The sequence below is a fragment of the Phytophthora infestans genome, genomic scaffold (genome assembly GCF_000142945.1).
Source record: "Phytophthora infestans T30-4 supercont1.40 genomic scaffold, whole genome shotgun sequence".
Lineage (NCBI taxonomy): Eukaryota > Oomycota > Peronosporomycetes > Peronosporales > Peronosporaceae > Phytophthora > Phytophthora infestans.
This window is the reverse complement of record NW_003303719.1, coordinates 1,103,555-1,120,174: the sequence shown is the minus strand read 5'-3', so window position 1 is coordinate 1,120,174 and position 16,620 is coordinate 1,103,555. Positions and strand designations below refer to the sequence as shown.

Sequence of the window (16,620 nt, the reverse complement as noted above, 5' to 3'; positions counted from 1 at the left end):
TGGTGTAGAAGGCCACCCGATATCCCACATCAGTGACGAGATCACGTAGCAGCCACCAACAACCCCTCCAATTGTTCGTAAACAGAAGTCTATGTGACTGTCATTAAGCCAGCCCCGACATAGACCACCGAGAATGTTTTCGAAAGTGATCGATCCATTTCCGTGCAGCGTCCGAAATTCCGTTAGTAAGCGACTTGATGCAAACTTCCCAATCACTTCGTTGGCCAAGTCTTGATGTCGATTGCAAATAGCTACTTCTTGTAAGCCTTGAGTCTTTGTCTCTTCTTCTAAGAGGCTCACATTTGATGGGATGATTCGCCAGTTTTGCTCTAGCCATTTCCGGTCTTCAATCCACGTTCGTCCCTCTAATTTGACATCGTGGATACAGTCAAAGCTCCTACAAGCTTGCTGCGAGATGTTGTAGATGTAGAGCAACCATTCCGTTAGTGCAACCCGGTTGTAGCAACCATAATATGGCAACCTTATTGGTAAAACAACCTTACCTGCTAAACTTCCAGAGTTTCGGATCAATAGTGGCGACAATATCAAGGACGATCCCTTGATTCTTCACGCTATCTTCGAGTGGACCCGGCGAGTCCTGTTCTATCCATGCTGTCGTGACGGCGGCTTGGAGTGATCGACTGATATCAATTGGAACTGCAAATGCGTGCATGTAGTCCGTGTGCCGCATTGCTTCCCACCGACACTCGATGCTACGGGCTCTCAAATAGGGATCTTCAAGCTGAATTGGATACTTGGCAAGTGTATCCATGACAAATTTCAAGTTTTCCGTGTTCCTTGCCCAACGTACAAAGCGATCAAGAGTCACAGTAAGCCCAGCTGGGTATATGTGAATAGCTAGACGGGGTCGACCGAATGTCAACGTAGTTTGGCGGAGCTGCTTCGTCGTCACCCTGGAATTACCGCGACGTTTAGGCGGAGGAAGGCTTATGATATCAACAGCACGGCTTGCAATTGTTGGTACTTCCGGATCTGGCAGCGACATATTAGTATCATTGACGCGTTCTGGGTTTGCACTGTCCCCTTCAGACTCAGATGCTTCAGACTCAGATGCACCTCCACTATCCGTGCAGGCTTCTGTAGAGGGCGAAGCGGATTCTAGCTCGTCCATAAGTTTCGCTGTTTCCATTGCCTCAAGTGGGTCAAGCGAGGAGCAATCGTCTTGATCGTCATCGTCTTCGATACTACTACCGTCATCACGATTACCATTGACTTCGCGGCTGATACCAATCTCCACCGTGTCCTTCCAGGCAGAGAGTTCTTGATAGAAATCAGCGCTTGATAGACACGATAAATGTTCCAGCAGAGGCTCTAACACTGCTTTTGCGTATGAATACTTTCCTGATGACGACAAAACCACCTGGTTGGCACGCTCCTTCCTGTGAAGGCGAACGTAGGCAATCTCTTTGGGTATCTTAGAAGCTGTCATACAGGATCCGTGATCATCACTTTGTTCCGCAACCTTGTCATCCTCCGGCAACTTTACTTTCGGCGACCTTAACTTGGACATTTGCACAATAGGTTTCAGTAAGTCGGCCGCCGCAGCAAGGTCTTCCTTTGCTTCTAAGGCCACCGACAAACTCCATCGTTTGTCAATCGAAGTAACAGGTAACATATTGAGCCGAAGTCCAGATTCTGCCAAATGCATCATGTGTCGGCAAGGTGGATGATGACTCTTGAAGAATAAGCAGATACATGTCCATTCTCCATCGTTGCACACAAGTGTTTCATTCCCACAGTTGACCTTCCAAAACGAAACACTTCCAGCAACTCGTTTGCACAAAGCGCCTGCCATAAGGTTGACGAAGCGCTCCCACTCCTTCTTGACCGTCGAAAATATATCCGCAGACAGTCTATTAGCCACAGATCGCAAAAACTTTGGCACCGTCTTGGGAGCACGTGAAGCTGAGTGCTGATGTCCAATAGTGAAAACAATTTTCTGCGTAATTGTCATTTGATGCTGAAGCAACCTAGCAATAGTCTTGTCAATTCTCGTTTTGTGACCAAGCAGCATCTTGACTTGATTCCAGTTTGACTCGATTCTATTCGTTGTGGTATTGCCAGCAGTAAAAGCCTTCCCTCTAGCAAAATTGGCCCACATGTCACGGCACGAGTTCCAGTTTTTATCGAAGTACGCAAAAAAGGCTTCGCGCTTCTGGTCATTACAATACTGCCGCAGTGCGTCGTAGTAGAAGTTGTATCTGGTACTAGAGGTACTAACATAAATCAAAGGCAATCACAAATTAGCCTCCACATACACGGTGAAAAGCAACCTTACTCACCTGTAAAGTAGTTTGATCATTCGGACCAGCAGTTCCTCACATTGCGAAACTCTTAGGCGATACAACGGACGCTTCATTACCTTCTTCCAGGAACTAATCGCATGGAACTGACATAACAGAACCTTGGCTCTCGGAAAGACAACCTTTAATACGCCCCACTCAGCAAAATCTTTGTCAATTACCACCGATTGAATGTGCTTCCAGCCCGAGTTCTTCTCCTTGAAGTAGTCCAAAATTCTGGACATTGTCAGTGCTTGCTTGTTGAGACAAATGAAATCAAAAACCGGAAACCCTCGACCCGTAGCTGTGGTGACAACCAAACTTCCTAAAGGTCAAAACCAAAACAAAGTTGAGTTAATCATACAGCAACTTTAAGTAGATAAGGTTGTTATACATCAGAATAAAGTTACAACAACCATAGCTGTACGCACCCAGATGATAGCCCAGATTATTCGTTCCGTGGGTAAAGTCCATCGCTAACGTCTCACCCCATCGCTCGAACATTAGCTTCTGCACGTTTGTCTGCAAAACGATCCCGGTTGTAACGCCAATTTGGTCTTGCATCACGAGAACATCACTGCCATCCAATTGGCGCAGCGCGTGCAGCATGTCCTTCAATCGGATTTCAGCAGAATCCCTCCCCATGATATTGCGAATGAGGTTGCGGGTCTGCTGTGGAGTAATCTGGCAGCCTATTATTTACATATACAGTCATACGAAGAACATAGTAGCAGACGTGTTAAATAAAATTAAAATAAAATCTGACTTACATACCAATCCGCTCATTCAAAAAGCTGGAGATGTGCTTCGAAGAAACACGTGCATCCGCCAAGGTTTTCACGTCCTCACGATCCTTCTCGTCCAATGGTAAGATCTTAGTCGTCAGATATGACGAGGCTTCAGACGCAGTGGTAGGGTGGGAATGGGTGTGATTCTGGACAAAGCAGATAGCGGTCGGTAACTATAATAACACCCATAATATCCGATAGCAAACCTCGTTGCGAATCTTGATAGTAAAACCCTCCGTAGATGTCCGGATCACAATGGCTGTAAACTGAGCCTTGCACCCGCAATAGCGAATCTTGCGGTTGCGGTGTCCTTTAGAGCGAGAGCTCTGTGAAACCCCGTGTGTACAGCGAAAGATTCTGCTGGCCCACTGAAAGTCGGTGGGTATCTGATCGTCGTTTGTACTACACAATAAAGCAACACATTCACGAGTTAGGTTTTAGCACGTAAAAAGCAAAAGCAAAAACTACCTGTTGTAACACTCTGTAGTTTGCGAGCTTCGAACCCGGAACTTGAGATTGTTTTGGTCCTTGTAGGTTTCAAGCACCTTGTCAAACTCTTCCCAGCTGTGGATAGGGAGAGAGGGAAACGGCGGAACAACGTTGATGATCTCCTCACGGTCCAATTGCATGAACTTCAACTCGTCAATGTGTTTGCTTGACCGTTTTCGAGGAACATACTCCGGGCGCGTCGACTCCGGTATAGCAATGTCCTTCTTACAGTCTTTTGCCGTCTTGTCCCTCGGAATGTTTGCAAGGGGTGCGTCTGACACAGTATTTTCTTTCTTAAAGGGGGGAGGCGAATAGTGAGGAGAAAGGCTCCGCTCCTCGGTGGAGACGTGCGGTGAGTGCAGGCGTTTTGCGCCGCAAAACACTTTCCCCTTCCCGATTGCTAAAAACAGCATTAACAGATGTGGTGAAGATGTGGTGAGTGCCTCAATTAACGGCAACCATAATGTTAAAGCAACAATATCTAACGTACTGGACGGCTTTTGCTGCATCTTTCTGGCCCTCTTTATCTGCGATTTCCCCTTGCGACCTAACACACAACATATACGCTGTTAGAACCATTAACGTTTCACATAAAACGACGTCTCCATCGAACTCTGTGGGGCAGGATCATCCAAGTCATCAGAAGACTGGTCGACGTCTTCAGACTCTTCGCTGTCGTCTGGCAGAAAGTTGGCATCGCTGCTGTCGTCCTTTTCCATGCCAAGAGCGGCATACATGTAGTTCAGCTCTGTCTGCTTTCCCTTTCGCAGGGCCCGCCCTAAAATGTTTGTACAAGAAAGGTTAGAAAATTCTAAAACGGTATCTGCAGCAGATCAGCTCATCCTAACCATGTGGCGGCGCACCCTCTGCCTCACTCATAAGCGAGTCTTCTTGGAGGGCTGTGGATGGAACTCTCCTCGCGCTTCCGTGTGCGGTCCAGCTGTGCAGGGCTCACCGATCGCGCCGCCCGAGGTCTGGATGCTTCTAGCGTCGCGCAGTTCTGGAAATATGAGGCCCTCCGCTGTCGTACTTAACGTGATCACTTCAAATTCGTATCTAAGCGAATACGGTAATTTAGAGAAATAAGTTTCCTTGAAATTTTTGAAACTGAAATACAGCAACCATATTTGTCTCAGATTGGCTAAAACAACTTTAAGTTAAGGTTGCACGAACCACTCCGACCGAAAAGTCAATGATTAAGAAAAAAAAATACCTGTATTATACAATACAATTTAGTTTAGTAAATTCCACAGGTTTCATGCCGGCCATTGATTGGCGTTGGGATCTGATGGACAGACGTCATTCCTCGTACCGACTCGCTCCGATGGTGGTGGCCAGTGACGTTTTCCCGCTTGTGCATGCTCTGCTGACCGGCGCCGGTCTCAAGAAGTCGGCGGCCGCGCTGGCCAAGGAGGCCAAGCTTCAGCCCAAGGCCTTCAAGAGCGAACACGACCTGCTGGATGTGTACAATTTCTATCTGATGCACAACATGAAGAAGGCCAAGGTGCCGGCCACGTCGGTGGTGGACGCGGCCAAGCGGCCACAGAAGAAAAAAGCAAAGAGCAGCAGCTCCAGTGACAGTTCGGACTCGTCGAATGATAAGAAGACGCCGGCCAAGAAGGTCACGTCCAGTAGTGAGGAATCATCGTCGGAGGAGGAGGAGAAGCCGAAGGCCAAGGCTAAATCGGCTGCTAAGAAGGCGGAATCTTCGTCTAGTTCCGACTCGGATTCGGACGATGAATCGGAAGAGGAGAAACCGACCAAAAAGACAGTGGCCAAGAAGGAAGAATCCTCCAGCTCGGACTCGGATTCGGATGACGAGTCGGAAGAGGAGAAGCCGGCCGCTAAGAAAACTGCCGTCAAGAAGGAGGAATCTAGCTCGGATGACTCTTCCGACTCGGACGATTCGTCGGATGAGGAGGAGAAACCGGCCAAAAAGGCTGCTCCTGCCAGCAAGAAGGCTGCCAAAGACTCGAGTTCGGAAGAGTCTTCCGACTCGGATTCGTCGGATGAGGAAGACAAGCCGGCTAAAAAGGCGGCCGCTACGGACAAGAAGGCGAAAGCTGAAGAGAGCTCGTCCAGCTCGGATGATTCTTCGGACGAGGAGGAGAAGCCAAAGTCCAACAAACGTAAGGCTGAAGCTCCTGCTGCTGAGAAGAAGAACAAGAAGGCGAAACGTGACGAGTCCAGTTCAGACGACAGCTCGTCGGACTCTTCGGATTCTTCGGACTCTGATTCGGATTCCGATTCGGAATCGGAAGATGAGGAGGCTCAGAAGAAGGAGGCTGCACGTCGCGAACAGGCTGCCAAGGCCGCTCTGGAGTGGCAACCCAAGAAGATCGAGAAGGTGGCCACCGAGGCAAAGACAGCAGGTACCCCGTTCCAGCGTGTGGACGGCGAGTTCTGGTCGCAGAAGATCGTGGACGACACGCTGCGTGACAACAGCTACGAAGGCACTTTCGGCGCGGACGGTGTCGGTGTGAAGGCCAACAACAAGTTGCTTAAGACGCGTGGTAAGGACTTCACGAAGGGCAAGAACAAACTCAAACGCTCGACGTACATGTGCGGTGCCATCAGTATGGCTTCCAACTCGTTCAAGTTTGAGGACTAGAGTCCGCAGACCCTCTCTAGTACAACCCATCCTATAGAATATAATTCTCGTTACATTTTTTTTTCAGTGGCTCTCAAGACCGGATAGTAGTGTCTGTAGTTCTTCAAGTCCTCGAGTTGACGGCTGCCAGGTGTTTAAAGACAGGAATTCATCGCTAGATGAGCTGGTACTCTTCGACAAGTTAATAGTCATAGCGCCTGTGTCTGGAGCACGCAGGCCAGGGACGTATCGACCATTGGGACGTTCTGGTGTCTTGATTTTATCGCCAAACATCGCGGCCGACACCTGCTTAGTCCGCAGTTTATACGCGAGCATTTTAGCTTGTAGCAACTTCTTCTCTTGTAGCAAAAGTGAATCTATCGACGGCGTATCTTCTGTAGCATTCGAAAGCTTAATGGCACGCTCGATATCTTTCTGGGCGAGATGGAATTCGTCTTTTAATCGGTTGGCCTGAGCTCGACGGTAGAGCGCTTTAACATTGTTTGTGTTAATTTCGAGAGCTTGGTTCGCGTGATGCACTGCGTCGTCCAGATGCAATGTCTTGAGTCGACAAGCAGCAAAGTTAAGCAGCAGTTTAAGTTTCAAGGCATCCGCTTGTGCTTCCTCTTCGTCGGTATCTGGGAACACATACTCGAAGTACACGAGTGCTTTGTGGTAGTGGAAAGCTGCTCTCTGGTACTGGCCATGCTTAAAGAAGAGGTTGCCCAGTACTCTAAGCTCGTCACAAGCTGTAGTCTTTTCCTGGGTTGTCATGTCCATTAGCTTTTGCTCCTACACAGCAAAAAACGGAAATACCACAAATAAGCAATTGTGCCACAAATAAATGCCATATTTTGTGTGTGATATCTTACGGCCGAGTGGTCGTGGTTGCAGCCCATTTGCGCCTTTGCCGCGCGCTCACTGCGTTCTCGAGCCTCTTGTTCTTGTCTCGCGAGATCCTCGGGGTCCTCCCACGCATCCCACTTCTCGTACGTGCGAGTCCAGTTGTAGCCATTTTCTAGCTGCTGTTTGTGGTGCTTGTCCTCAACTTTTGTCACCTTCGACTTGGCGCGGGCCACACTTTGCTCCGTCTCCACTAAACGCTGCTGGGCCTCGACGGCGTGACGCTCCTTCTCCACGGCCATCTGCTCCAGCATCCGGGCCAAGTCCGGAGTGAACCCGCAAGACATGGCGACAAAGTCCCAAGAATGTGCAAATGATTTTGAGCTCATTGCAATTTTGGGTACATTCATTAAAGTACGAAATGCTTAAGTTGAAGCGCATTCATTCTTCCTCACATGTCCTACGTAAAAAGCAAAGAAACAATTGAATTTTACTAAACTGAGCGAACTGATAAACGAACTACATAAGTATTATCTTCGAGGAGGACAATTCATAGTCACTGTACGTGCTAGTAAAGTAGAGAAGCTGGTGGGATACCAACCATTTAATGACGGACGCCGCCATCCAGAAGAATATCATTCTGGCGCTTTGTTGACGCTCTGAAGTGCACGAACATAACGATACCAGCCACGGCTGCAATGCCCAGAATGAACATACTGACCATACCGAGCGTGGTCATGCCGTTCGAGGCTCCTCCTCCCTCCTCGGTACTAGTGGTCAGAGATTCCGTCTTCTCCTTAGTGGTGGTGCCTTCTGATGTACTTGTCTTCGTTGCAGACGTGTCAGGCTCGTTTTGAAAAGTTGAACCGGTTTCCGAGCTCGCCTTGACTGTTCCTGGGCCTTGTTCATCGTCTTGCGTTACCTGTGACGCAGATGAGACCTCAGTCGACAACTTTGTGTCGGTCGCCTTCTTCGGTGTTTCTTGTTTTGTTGAGGATTCCGACGAAGAACTGTCGTCACTGGAGACAGAAGAACTCGTCTGTGACGTCGATGCTGTGGTTTTCTTAGAGGGGGTTGATGTGGTTGCCTCTGGTGCGGGTGTAGGCGACGTCGAGAGGCTTGACTGTGCCGTCGGCGGATTGGAGCCGTTGGCGATATCTCTTGCAGCATTTATTAGAATCGTCTGGATATCCGCGACAAAAGCTGGATATTTCTGGTAGGTGTGTTTGCCTTCTGGGATCGCGGCGATCAGGTTGTTGGCATCGTTGCCCTCTTCGATACACAGATCACCGGACGCCACTGTTCCGTCGGGGCATTCAGATGCTTGGGACGCGTGGCTGTACCACGGCGACTTTCCGTCGTTTCCTGCAGGGGAATACTCACATACCACCAACTCTCCCCCTGAGCAGGTTGCTGTCGCACAACCGACACTAGTTGTTTCCGCCCAGAGTATCTGTGAGTACGAGTTGTAGTAGCCTACGCCCACATCCAGTCCGCTGGAACCGGGCTGTGTCATTGTATTGATCGTCGACACGCCTGTTTCCACCACCCACTGCTGAATTGCCTCATCGATGGCCGACGACGCGTTGGTTGACGACGTCTGAAACGCGTTAATACCGTTTCCGCAAGTAGCCGAGCACGTGGCTGCAGTCGAAGCAGCCTTAGTAGCAAGGGCAGCATCCCATCCAATGCGACGCATGTTGCCGGCTGACCATGGCAAACCCGTTGTGCGAAAGTAGTTGTGGCGGTCGATCCAGATGGCTTGGTCCGCTTCACTGTAGCTTTCGGCATTGACAACAACGACAGCAGCAGCCGAGACGACAAGTATTGTAGAAGCCTTCATGCTACAGCGAATTTATTGAGACTTTTGCGGTGGAATTCTCGGTGCGACCTACAGTGCTGCGCACGGAAAACGGAAAGTGAAGCTTTCGGGTCGTCGCGATGGACTGTCCACATGGCGAACACTTCCTCGAGTGTTTTCCCGTCCGTTTTTAGACACCTCAAATCTCTCCACATTGCCCGGAGCCAAACCGAATCAACTCAAGTGTTTGGCCCTGGGCCAGTGTTACACTCAGAATTCTGATAGTTCTGACGCTCGAAGATACGATCGATTCACAACGTATTAATCCTTTTAATCACGCTGCGCGGGATGCTTTCAAACTGTGTACTTCTTCCGCCTGTTTGATTCAGCACAAGCGCTCAAGCGCAAAATGCTCAGCTAAGCGGAGCGACCTTCTCACATTCGTTGTACCTGTCACTGGTTGCTTGAACACTGTGCAATACAGTCGAGGCTACAATTCACAGCGTTACAATGTGGTCCGACTTTACAAGATACCGAAACTTTCGGTATCGGTCCGAAAGGCGCTTGGTTAAAGTGTTGCACTTGGCTTGGGTGGAAGACAGCAGCGATGACGTTATAGCGTAAACTGTGTTCTATCTAGCTTTCACGCAAGTTACCATTGGCTTCGACTGGAAAACAAAATTACATGGTGTGACCCGTGACCAAGCCAATTTCTTCGAAGCAAGTATCTCTTATAGCTTTCGAAGTGTGAAGTTTCATTAACAACCAAGTACCAACTACAGTACAATTCACGTTATGTCATCTCGATGGCAAAGGATCGATGCAACTAGGACCAATTTCCATCGAAATGGAATGGTCATTGTAGCTACCAATAAAGCAAGCTTGACACAATAAGTACTCAATTCTAAACATGGCACAGGACTATGTTGACAGCACTATGACTACAGCATCAGACGTTGGTTGGGTGCAAAGTCCAGCTCGATTTACGTTTGACTCCAACGTTGACACGCCACTGCTCTAGCTTAAATGATCCGGATGCCGCCGTCGCGCATGATCTCGCGTTGCCGCTTCTGGTTTCTCTTGTAGCTCATGATCACACCGAACGCAGCCACGGCGACAATCGCGAGTACGATCATACCGGCCAAGCCGGCGGCAGAGATACCTCCGCCGGAAGATGCGACCGACTGGTTGTTAATACTTGAAGCATCAGCCGAACCAGCAGTCTTTTCGGTAGTAGCCGCGCTGGGTGGATTGGTGGCTGGCGAACTGGGTGTACTGGGTGTACTGGGTGACGTCTGTTCCGTCGACGATTCCGTCGTCTTCGACGAGGCCTGGTTCGTAAAGGTTGACCCGGTGTCGGAGCTCGCCTTTACCGTGCCGGGAGCCGACTCGTCCGCGTTTGAATCGGTCGTTTGTTGTGTTGATGAGTCCTTCGTTGAATCTTGACTTGTCTTGCCTGACTTTGTGCCGGTAGAAGAGGAATTCGAGCTCGAACTTGACGATGTGATGCTCTTCTCCGACCCCTGTCCGGCTTCAGTGACAGGGGAAGAGGGCTCGGAGCTTGAGCTCGAGTCTGATGATGTCGACGACGTGGGCGTCTTGGACGTGCCGGTCTTGGTAGCAGCACTGTCCTCTGTCGACGTGCCGGTCTTGGTAGCAGCACTGCTGCCCTCAGTCGAGGTGCCGGTCTTAGTAGCAGCACTGCTGTCCTCCGCAAACGAAGAATCTCCCGAAGACTGCGTAGTAGGCGCAGCCGGCGTTGCTGCCGGCGCGGTGGGCGCAGTGTCCGTCTGCTCCGTCGAGTTTGTTGCTGTCTGTTGCGTCGACTGCGTACCCGAACCATTAGCCAAAGCACGTGCTGCCTCAATCAGCACTGTCTGAATGTTAGCCACATAGGCCGGATACACCTCGTAAGTCAATTTGCCCGCCGGAATTGGGGCGATCTGGTTGTTGGCCGCGTCTCTCTCGACGATACACAGTCCCTGTGCCGCTGTTGTGCCGGATGGGCAATCCGAGGCCGTGTCGGCGTGGACATACCAAGGTGACGACCCATCATTACCTGCCGGCGAGTATTCACACACCACGAAGTCGCCACCGGAGCAACTAGCCGTTGCGCATCCGACGCTAGTGGTCGCGGCCCATAGAATCTGTGAGTATGCGTTATACGTGCCTGTTCCTACGTCTATGCCGGAAGCGCCCGGTTGGCTCAACGTCTTAAGCGTAGACATGGACGTCTCCACGACCCATTGTTGAATGGCCTCGTCGATAATGGACGACGAGTTGGCCGATGAAGACTGGTACGCATTGACACCTGCTGCTGAAGTGGCCGAGCACTTGGAGGCTGTGGTGGCGGCACTTGTGGCCAGGTCGGAGCTCCATCCGATGCGACGCATGTCCCCCGCCGACCATGGCAGACCTGTGGTGCGGAAGTAGTTGTGCCGGTCAATCCAGATTGCCTGGTCCTCGGCGCTGAAGCTGTCGGCGCGGACGGTCATGACCGCCACGGCCAGGAACGCGAGCACCGCTGACACCTGCATATCCGTATCGACACGACGCTGCAGGTTCGACGCTTTGATCGAAATGAAGTGTGAGGCTTCGTCCGATGCAGAAGCTTGAGCGGCACTGACTCTGAAATGGCAGAGCTGGTCTACCTTCCGACACGACAGCTGCCTATGCCTTTACAGTGAGAATCGGCAAAATCGCAGAATGTACGAAGGCATACCCTGACGAAACCGTTGTATTATTTATAGTTCTTTTGAGTAATTGGTGAGGAAGTGAGCCTCTTAAATATTATTTAGAGATGCTTGAGCAGTGCTGCAATTTGAGCAAGCTTCGGTAAGGTGGCCGTTTTGCCATATCGATGAGCCATTATCGCCATCGAATCGCCACCGACGGTTCCTGGCAGTGGAACGCTTCTGCGAGCGACTAAAGGCGCGTTCAGAACGTTTTACCCCGCCTCACCGAATACCCTGTAAATGAATCTGAACTCAAGTCCGATATCTCATCCGTTCAGCATCGGCCACGAAAGACGTGGGCACGATAACCTCAACATCATCTCAAAAACCGTCATACTCTTGTGCCGGCGTCAGCGTCCATACCGGTGCCTGAACACTTCAGCAGCGCAGTCGAAAAGGGTACATGCATTAATATTCACTCTTCAGGGCATTAGCGCCTGTATCTACATTATTCTGTTGATCAACCGAGGTTGATCGATGTGCGCTCTTATTATAATATACATGTAACCTCGATCATGCCGAGCCTTTGTGCTTTGCGAAAGCGGGAGGATCAGATTAAACTAAACCGGATTCGATTGACTTTATGCTCACTGGTGGTGGCCTCGCCGCGCTATTGTATCTCACTCTCTCTCTTCCACCTGCGACGACGCACACCGCGTACGTTTCATGACGTTGGCGCGGGTTTCCTAAAAATCGCCGAGCTTTTCTTGAAAATTACCTGGGACTTAAATGACTTGGATACCGCCGTTGCGCATCATGTCCTGCTGTCGCTGCTGGTTCTTACGGTAGCTCACGAAAACGGCCAAAGCGGCCACAGCCACGACACCGAGTACGATGATACCGGCGATACCTGCAGGGGAGATCGCAGCACCGGCCGTAGTAGCGACGCCCGACGCGTTCTTGGCCGAGACTGCAGTCGTCGGGTCCGCATCTGAGGACGCTGGTTTGCTGGTTTCCTGCTTAGTAGAGTCTTCCTGTTTGGTCGAGTCTTCCTGTTTAGTTGAGTCCGTGCTGGGGGTGCTGCCCGAGCTGGTCGTCGCCGATCCCGATGACGGTGACGATGCCTGGTTTCTAAAGGACGAGCCGGTGGCTGAGCTGGGCTTCACCGTGCCCGGTTCCTCATCTTCAGTAGGCGACTCTGGCGAGGATCCGGAGCTCTCAGCAGATGATGGCGTCTCTGCAGAGCCTCCAAGCAGTGACAAACTAGTATCGTCGAAGGTGTCTGTAGACGCCGAAGATTCTGTAGAAGAAGTATACGTGGTATCCGACGATGATGAAGTGGAAGACGCCTCCCATCCACCGCCAAGCTCTGAAGATGCGGTCTCTTCAGAGCTTGCGGACGTTCCCGGGGATGATCCAGAGCAAGACTCGACCTGCAAAGGAGTATCCTCCAAGGAACCGCTGGTATACAAATCGGTCTCCGCCGACGCTGCAGCGTCGTCAAGCGAGGACGAGGCTGTATCTCCAGAAGACTCGGTCAGCAAGTCCTCACCACTGGTGCCGCTTTGCGTTGACGAGCTGGTATCATCGGTCGTGGAACTAGACGACGTCCCCGTCTCGAGCGAGCTGGTTTCATCGGTCGTGGAACTAGACGACGTCTCCGTCTCGAGCGAGCTGGCGGTCTGTTCAGTGTCTGAGCTCGACTCCTCCGGGCTCGGCTCGTACATTGCTGACCCATCCGGGGCACTTGTACTCGCCGGCGCGTTTCCAGGCGTGTCTCTCGCCTTAGCCGCCTTCAAGATCGTGGACATAAGGTCAGCGACGAACGTCGGGTACACCTCGTACGTCCATTTACCGTCCGGGATCGGCGCAATGAGGTCGTTCTTCGAGTCGCCTTCCACAACACAAAGACCAAGCTGAGCTGTCGTACCGGTGGGACAGCTCTTCGCCTGCGCATAGTGTACATACCACGCCGACTTGCCGTCGTTTCCTGCCGGCGAATACTCACACGCCACCATGGATCCGCCAGAGCAGCTGGAAATGGCACATCCGACTCCAGTCGTCGAAGCCCAGATCACCTGTGTGTACGCGTTGTAGAGTCCTGCGCCTACAGCGTCGCCCTCCTTTGCCGGTGCGACAACGTTACCGATATTCTTAAGTGCCGGCTCAACAACCCAAGCGTTGATCGCGTCCTCTATCGCTGTGGACGGGTCAGTTGATGTGGACTCGTAGACGTTGAGGCCGGTGGTAGTTTTAGCCGCGCAGCTCGCAGTCGCGGCAGCGGCGTCCTTTGCGAGGTCTTCGTCCCAGTTCATTCGCTGCATGTTTCCTGCTGACCAAGGCAGAGCCTGCACTCGGAAGTAGTTGTGGCGCTCTACCCAAATCGACTTCTGTTCGTCTGTAAAGCCACCTTCAGACGTGGACTGCTCCGTTAAACCGGTCGAGCTACTCTCGCCAGACTCGGTCGGACTTTCCCCAGACGATTCGGTCGGGGTAGTCTCCTCGGACGAATCAGTCGGGGTAGTCTCTTCAAAAGAATCGGTCGGGGTAGTCTCCTCGGATGAATCTGTTGTCGAACTCGAGGAAGTCTCTGTCATACCCGAAGAGTCCTCGGTAGGTAAAGAGGAGGTTGTCTCGCCTGAAGATTGTGTCGTGGATTCCTCGGTGGAATAGCCCCCGAGAGAGCTAGTATCAGCTGACGAATCGGTGGTCAAGCCTTCATCCAAGCCTTCGATCGATGAGCCGGTCAAGTCCGAAGATGCCGCGAGCGTTTGCTCCGTGCTTGGGTCTGAAGACCCCGATGCGAGGTCGGATGTGCTTGCTGACTGAGCGTTAATGCTGACACTTAACGCAGCCAAGGCAGCCACGACGAAACCAGTTGATACTTTCATTTTGCTGTCAAATGGTGTCTACCTAGAATTCTTCACAGTGAAGGGAACTGATAGCGAGAAATTCGTGCTTTGTACTGTACGAAGTGTCGAGGTGTTGTTTATACGGACGGGCAGATCTTTTTGATGTGCAGGGGGATCGGACACAAACAAAGACTTTAGGTGCGAAATGTGAAAGCATGTCCCGTCGTGAACAAGCAGCCGGTGGGTAGGAATTTGTAATGCTGCGGCGAGGGTTTCTATAGACTCAAAGCAAACTCGAGCTGTATAATAAGATGAACCGTTGCTGGCTCTTGATGACAAAGGGGGAATTCCTTGCTTTGCTGAGTCAAAATCACAGGCTGCGATGTCGAGAACTTGTCCAACGTGTGGCGATGTCGAAGCGCCGCCTCGATCATCATCATGCCAAGATTCGGAGGTCATGTGTAGTGTTCGTAACGAGTTCATGGACATCAGGCGAAATCGAAAATCTTGCGATGGGGTCGGGCCGCGATCGCGAGCTTTTGGGTCACAGATGTGCCTGAGAAGTGGACGCTCGGGTGGTCGGAAGCTACGTTTGACGACCCGTGCAATGCAACGAACCTTTAAGTTTGCTGACTGGATTGACCAGCACAATCCACCAGCAGCTCCGATGCACAATGCTTCAACATCAACTGTTCTAGAATCCGGGCACCAAAGCAATCGCAAGCATTTCAAATGCCAGCGACAGCAGACAGGGTCAAAGCAGCCTGACGTACCTGACGTGCAAGTAAAAGCAATTGCATGTACTTAACAAGTACGTGTACTGTAAATTGGTTTCCACACATTGTCACAATGCATTGCAGCTCACAAGTAGTTCACTTTGTTCGCTGCTCCGACAAATTCATCACTCCTCAACAGTTGTTCAATCGGTTTCGTTTTTTATATTAATGAGTTCGCTCCATTGCAGGAGCTATCAAACGCAGCTTCCGACATCTTTGGCCCCAATTGAGCGGCGAATGAATTGTACAGGTACAGGTTTCTCGTGCGGCAGTTTCTTACATAACTATTATATTTTTACTGTTCCAGTCCAATCTTACATTATTCTTCTGTCTTTTGATGTTGCACATGGCGAAATATATGTAGCGGAAAACGCAGCACAAAACCTTCGTTTTGTATGAAAATCAAAGTGCAAAATGACCAGATTTACAAAAGGCCACTAAAAAAACAACGAGAAAACGTCGTGCATGATATGCAGCTGGCTATCTTTCCGATAGTGTAATAAGCCAGCTCTGTGCCCACATGTACTTCGGCTTACACGTTAACGGAGGAAGCGAAATATGCTTTTCACTTAGATGAACTAAACGAAAGTATAAATTTTCTTTAATCGGAGACTTAAGCCGATTTCCTGTAAAATTGAGAGCTGTTCAATGTGGTTTGCTTAGGGTTTCCTCCTAATGTAATATTATAAACGAAAGGTATTTGCCAGCGAATGGCTGACAGAATCCTACTATTCTAATTGGTTAAAGATATTGGTTTTCAACCAATGAGTGCCGTAAATACATGCAGACCAATAATCGTAGCCGTTGGAGTATCTCACAGTGAGATTCACACCAACGTGGTTAAGCTTCTTCGTAACGAAGAGGCTACATATAGCCACTTGCGTGTAGCCCCGTCACACCATCCCCTAAAACTCACTATTCTTAACACATCGCTCAAAGTATTGACGAAACCGTCGACAACCCCGAGCTCATTTCGCAATGAGCTTACCAAGGAAGATGCCCACGCAAGAGTCTGCTCCGGCCGACTATACTACGTCCGTGCCTGCACCCGCAAGCACCACCACTTCGGTGTCCGCGCAAGCAAACACACCCGCGACAGAAGACAAACTCTCTGTCGCTCAATACCACACTCTGCATAAGCAGAAGTGCACGCAAGCTAATACTGACAGGCCTTCCGTCGTAATGGAGGCTTCGTCAGTTATGTCTACTGAAGGAGACATACCCATCGACTATGGGTCTGACATTGAAGAAGCTTCCACGGAAGACGAGATTTCCTCCGCTTCAGCTGCCGACTGTAAGTCGACCGAACCAACGCCCGACCTCCCTGTTGGGTCGCGGCGAGCTCGTGACGATGTTCCGGACGTTCCAGGATCGAAGCGTTCGCGTAATAAAGAAGAGGCGCAGCCACCTGCATCGGTACCGCCTTCTTCTCCGTGTACTACACGTGCAGTACGCGCTCCCTGGATGCCAACCGCATCCAAAATCGCTGACAGGCTCGGTGCG

General features: G+C 50.7%; 5 protein-coding genes across 5 annotated transcripts; 1 reads left to right on the top strand and 4 right to left on the bottom strand.

The window, feature by feature from the left end:
- Window positions 1-4,904: 4,904 nt before the first annotated feature.
- On the top strand, window positions 4,905-6,191 carry PITG_15749 (uncharacterized protein; the record flags this gene model as incomplete). Its single annotated transcript, XM_002897969.1, has 4 exons — window positions 4,905-5,102; window positions 5,364-5,401; window positions 5,459-5,488; window positions 5,663-6,191. The coding sequence occupies 4 exons, from the start codon at window positions 4,905-4,907 to the stop codon at window positions 6,189-6,191; spliced, it is 795 nt and encodes a 264-aa protein (XP_002898015.1).
- Window positions 6,192-6,254: 63 nt separating this feature from the next.
- Window positions 6,255-7,360, bottom strand: PITG_15748 (uncharacterized protein; the record flags this gene model as incomplete). Its single annotated transcript, XM_002897968.1, has 3 exons — window positions 6,255-6,962; window positions 7,043-7,188; window positions 7,252-7,360. The coding sequence occupies 3 exons, from the start codon at window positions 7,358-7,360 to the stop codon at window positions 6,255-6,257; spliced, it is 963 nt and encodes a 320-aa protein (XP_002898014.1).
- A 257-nt stretch (window positions 7,361-7,617) lies between these two features.
- Window positions 7,618-8,856, bottom strand: PITG_15747 (SCP-like extracellular protein, putative; the record flags this gene model as incomplete). Its single annotated transcript, XM_002897967.1, has 1 exon — window positions 7,618-8,856. One exon carries the CDS (start codon window positions 8,854-8,856, stop codon window positions 7,618-7,620), a length of 1,239 nt encoding a protein of 412 aa, XP_002898013.1.
- Window positions 8,857-9,836: 980 nt separating this feature from the next.
- PITG_15746 (SCP-like extracellular protein, putative) lies at window positions 9,837-11,426 on the bottom strand (the record flags this gene model as incomplete). Its single annotated transcript, XM_002897966.1, has 1 exon — window positions 9,837-11,426. One exon carries the CDS (start codon window positions 11,349-11,351, stop codon window positions 9,837-9,839), a length of 1,515 nt encoding a protein of 504 aa, XP_002898012.1.
- An 848-nt stretch (window positions 11,427-12,274) lies between these two features.
- On the bottom strand, window positions 12,275-14,380 carry PITG_15745 (adhesin-like protein; the record flags this gene model as incomplete). Its single annotated transcript, XM_002897965.1, has 1 exon — window positions 12,275-14,380. The coding sequence occupies one exon, from the start codon at window positions 14,378-14,380 to the stop codon at window positions 12,275-12,277; it is 2,106 nt and encodes a 701-aa protein (XP_002898011.1).
- Between the last annotated feature and the right edge of the window lie 2,240 nt (window positions 14,381-16,620).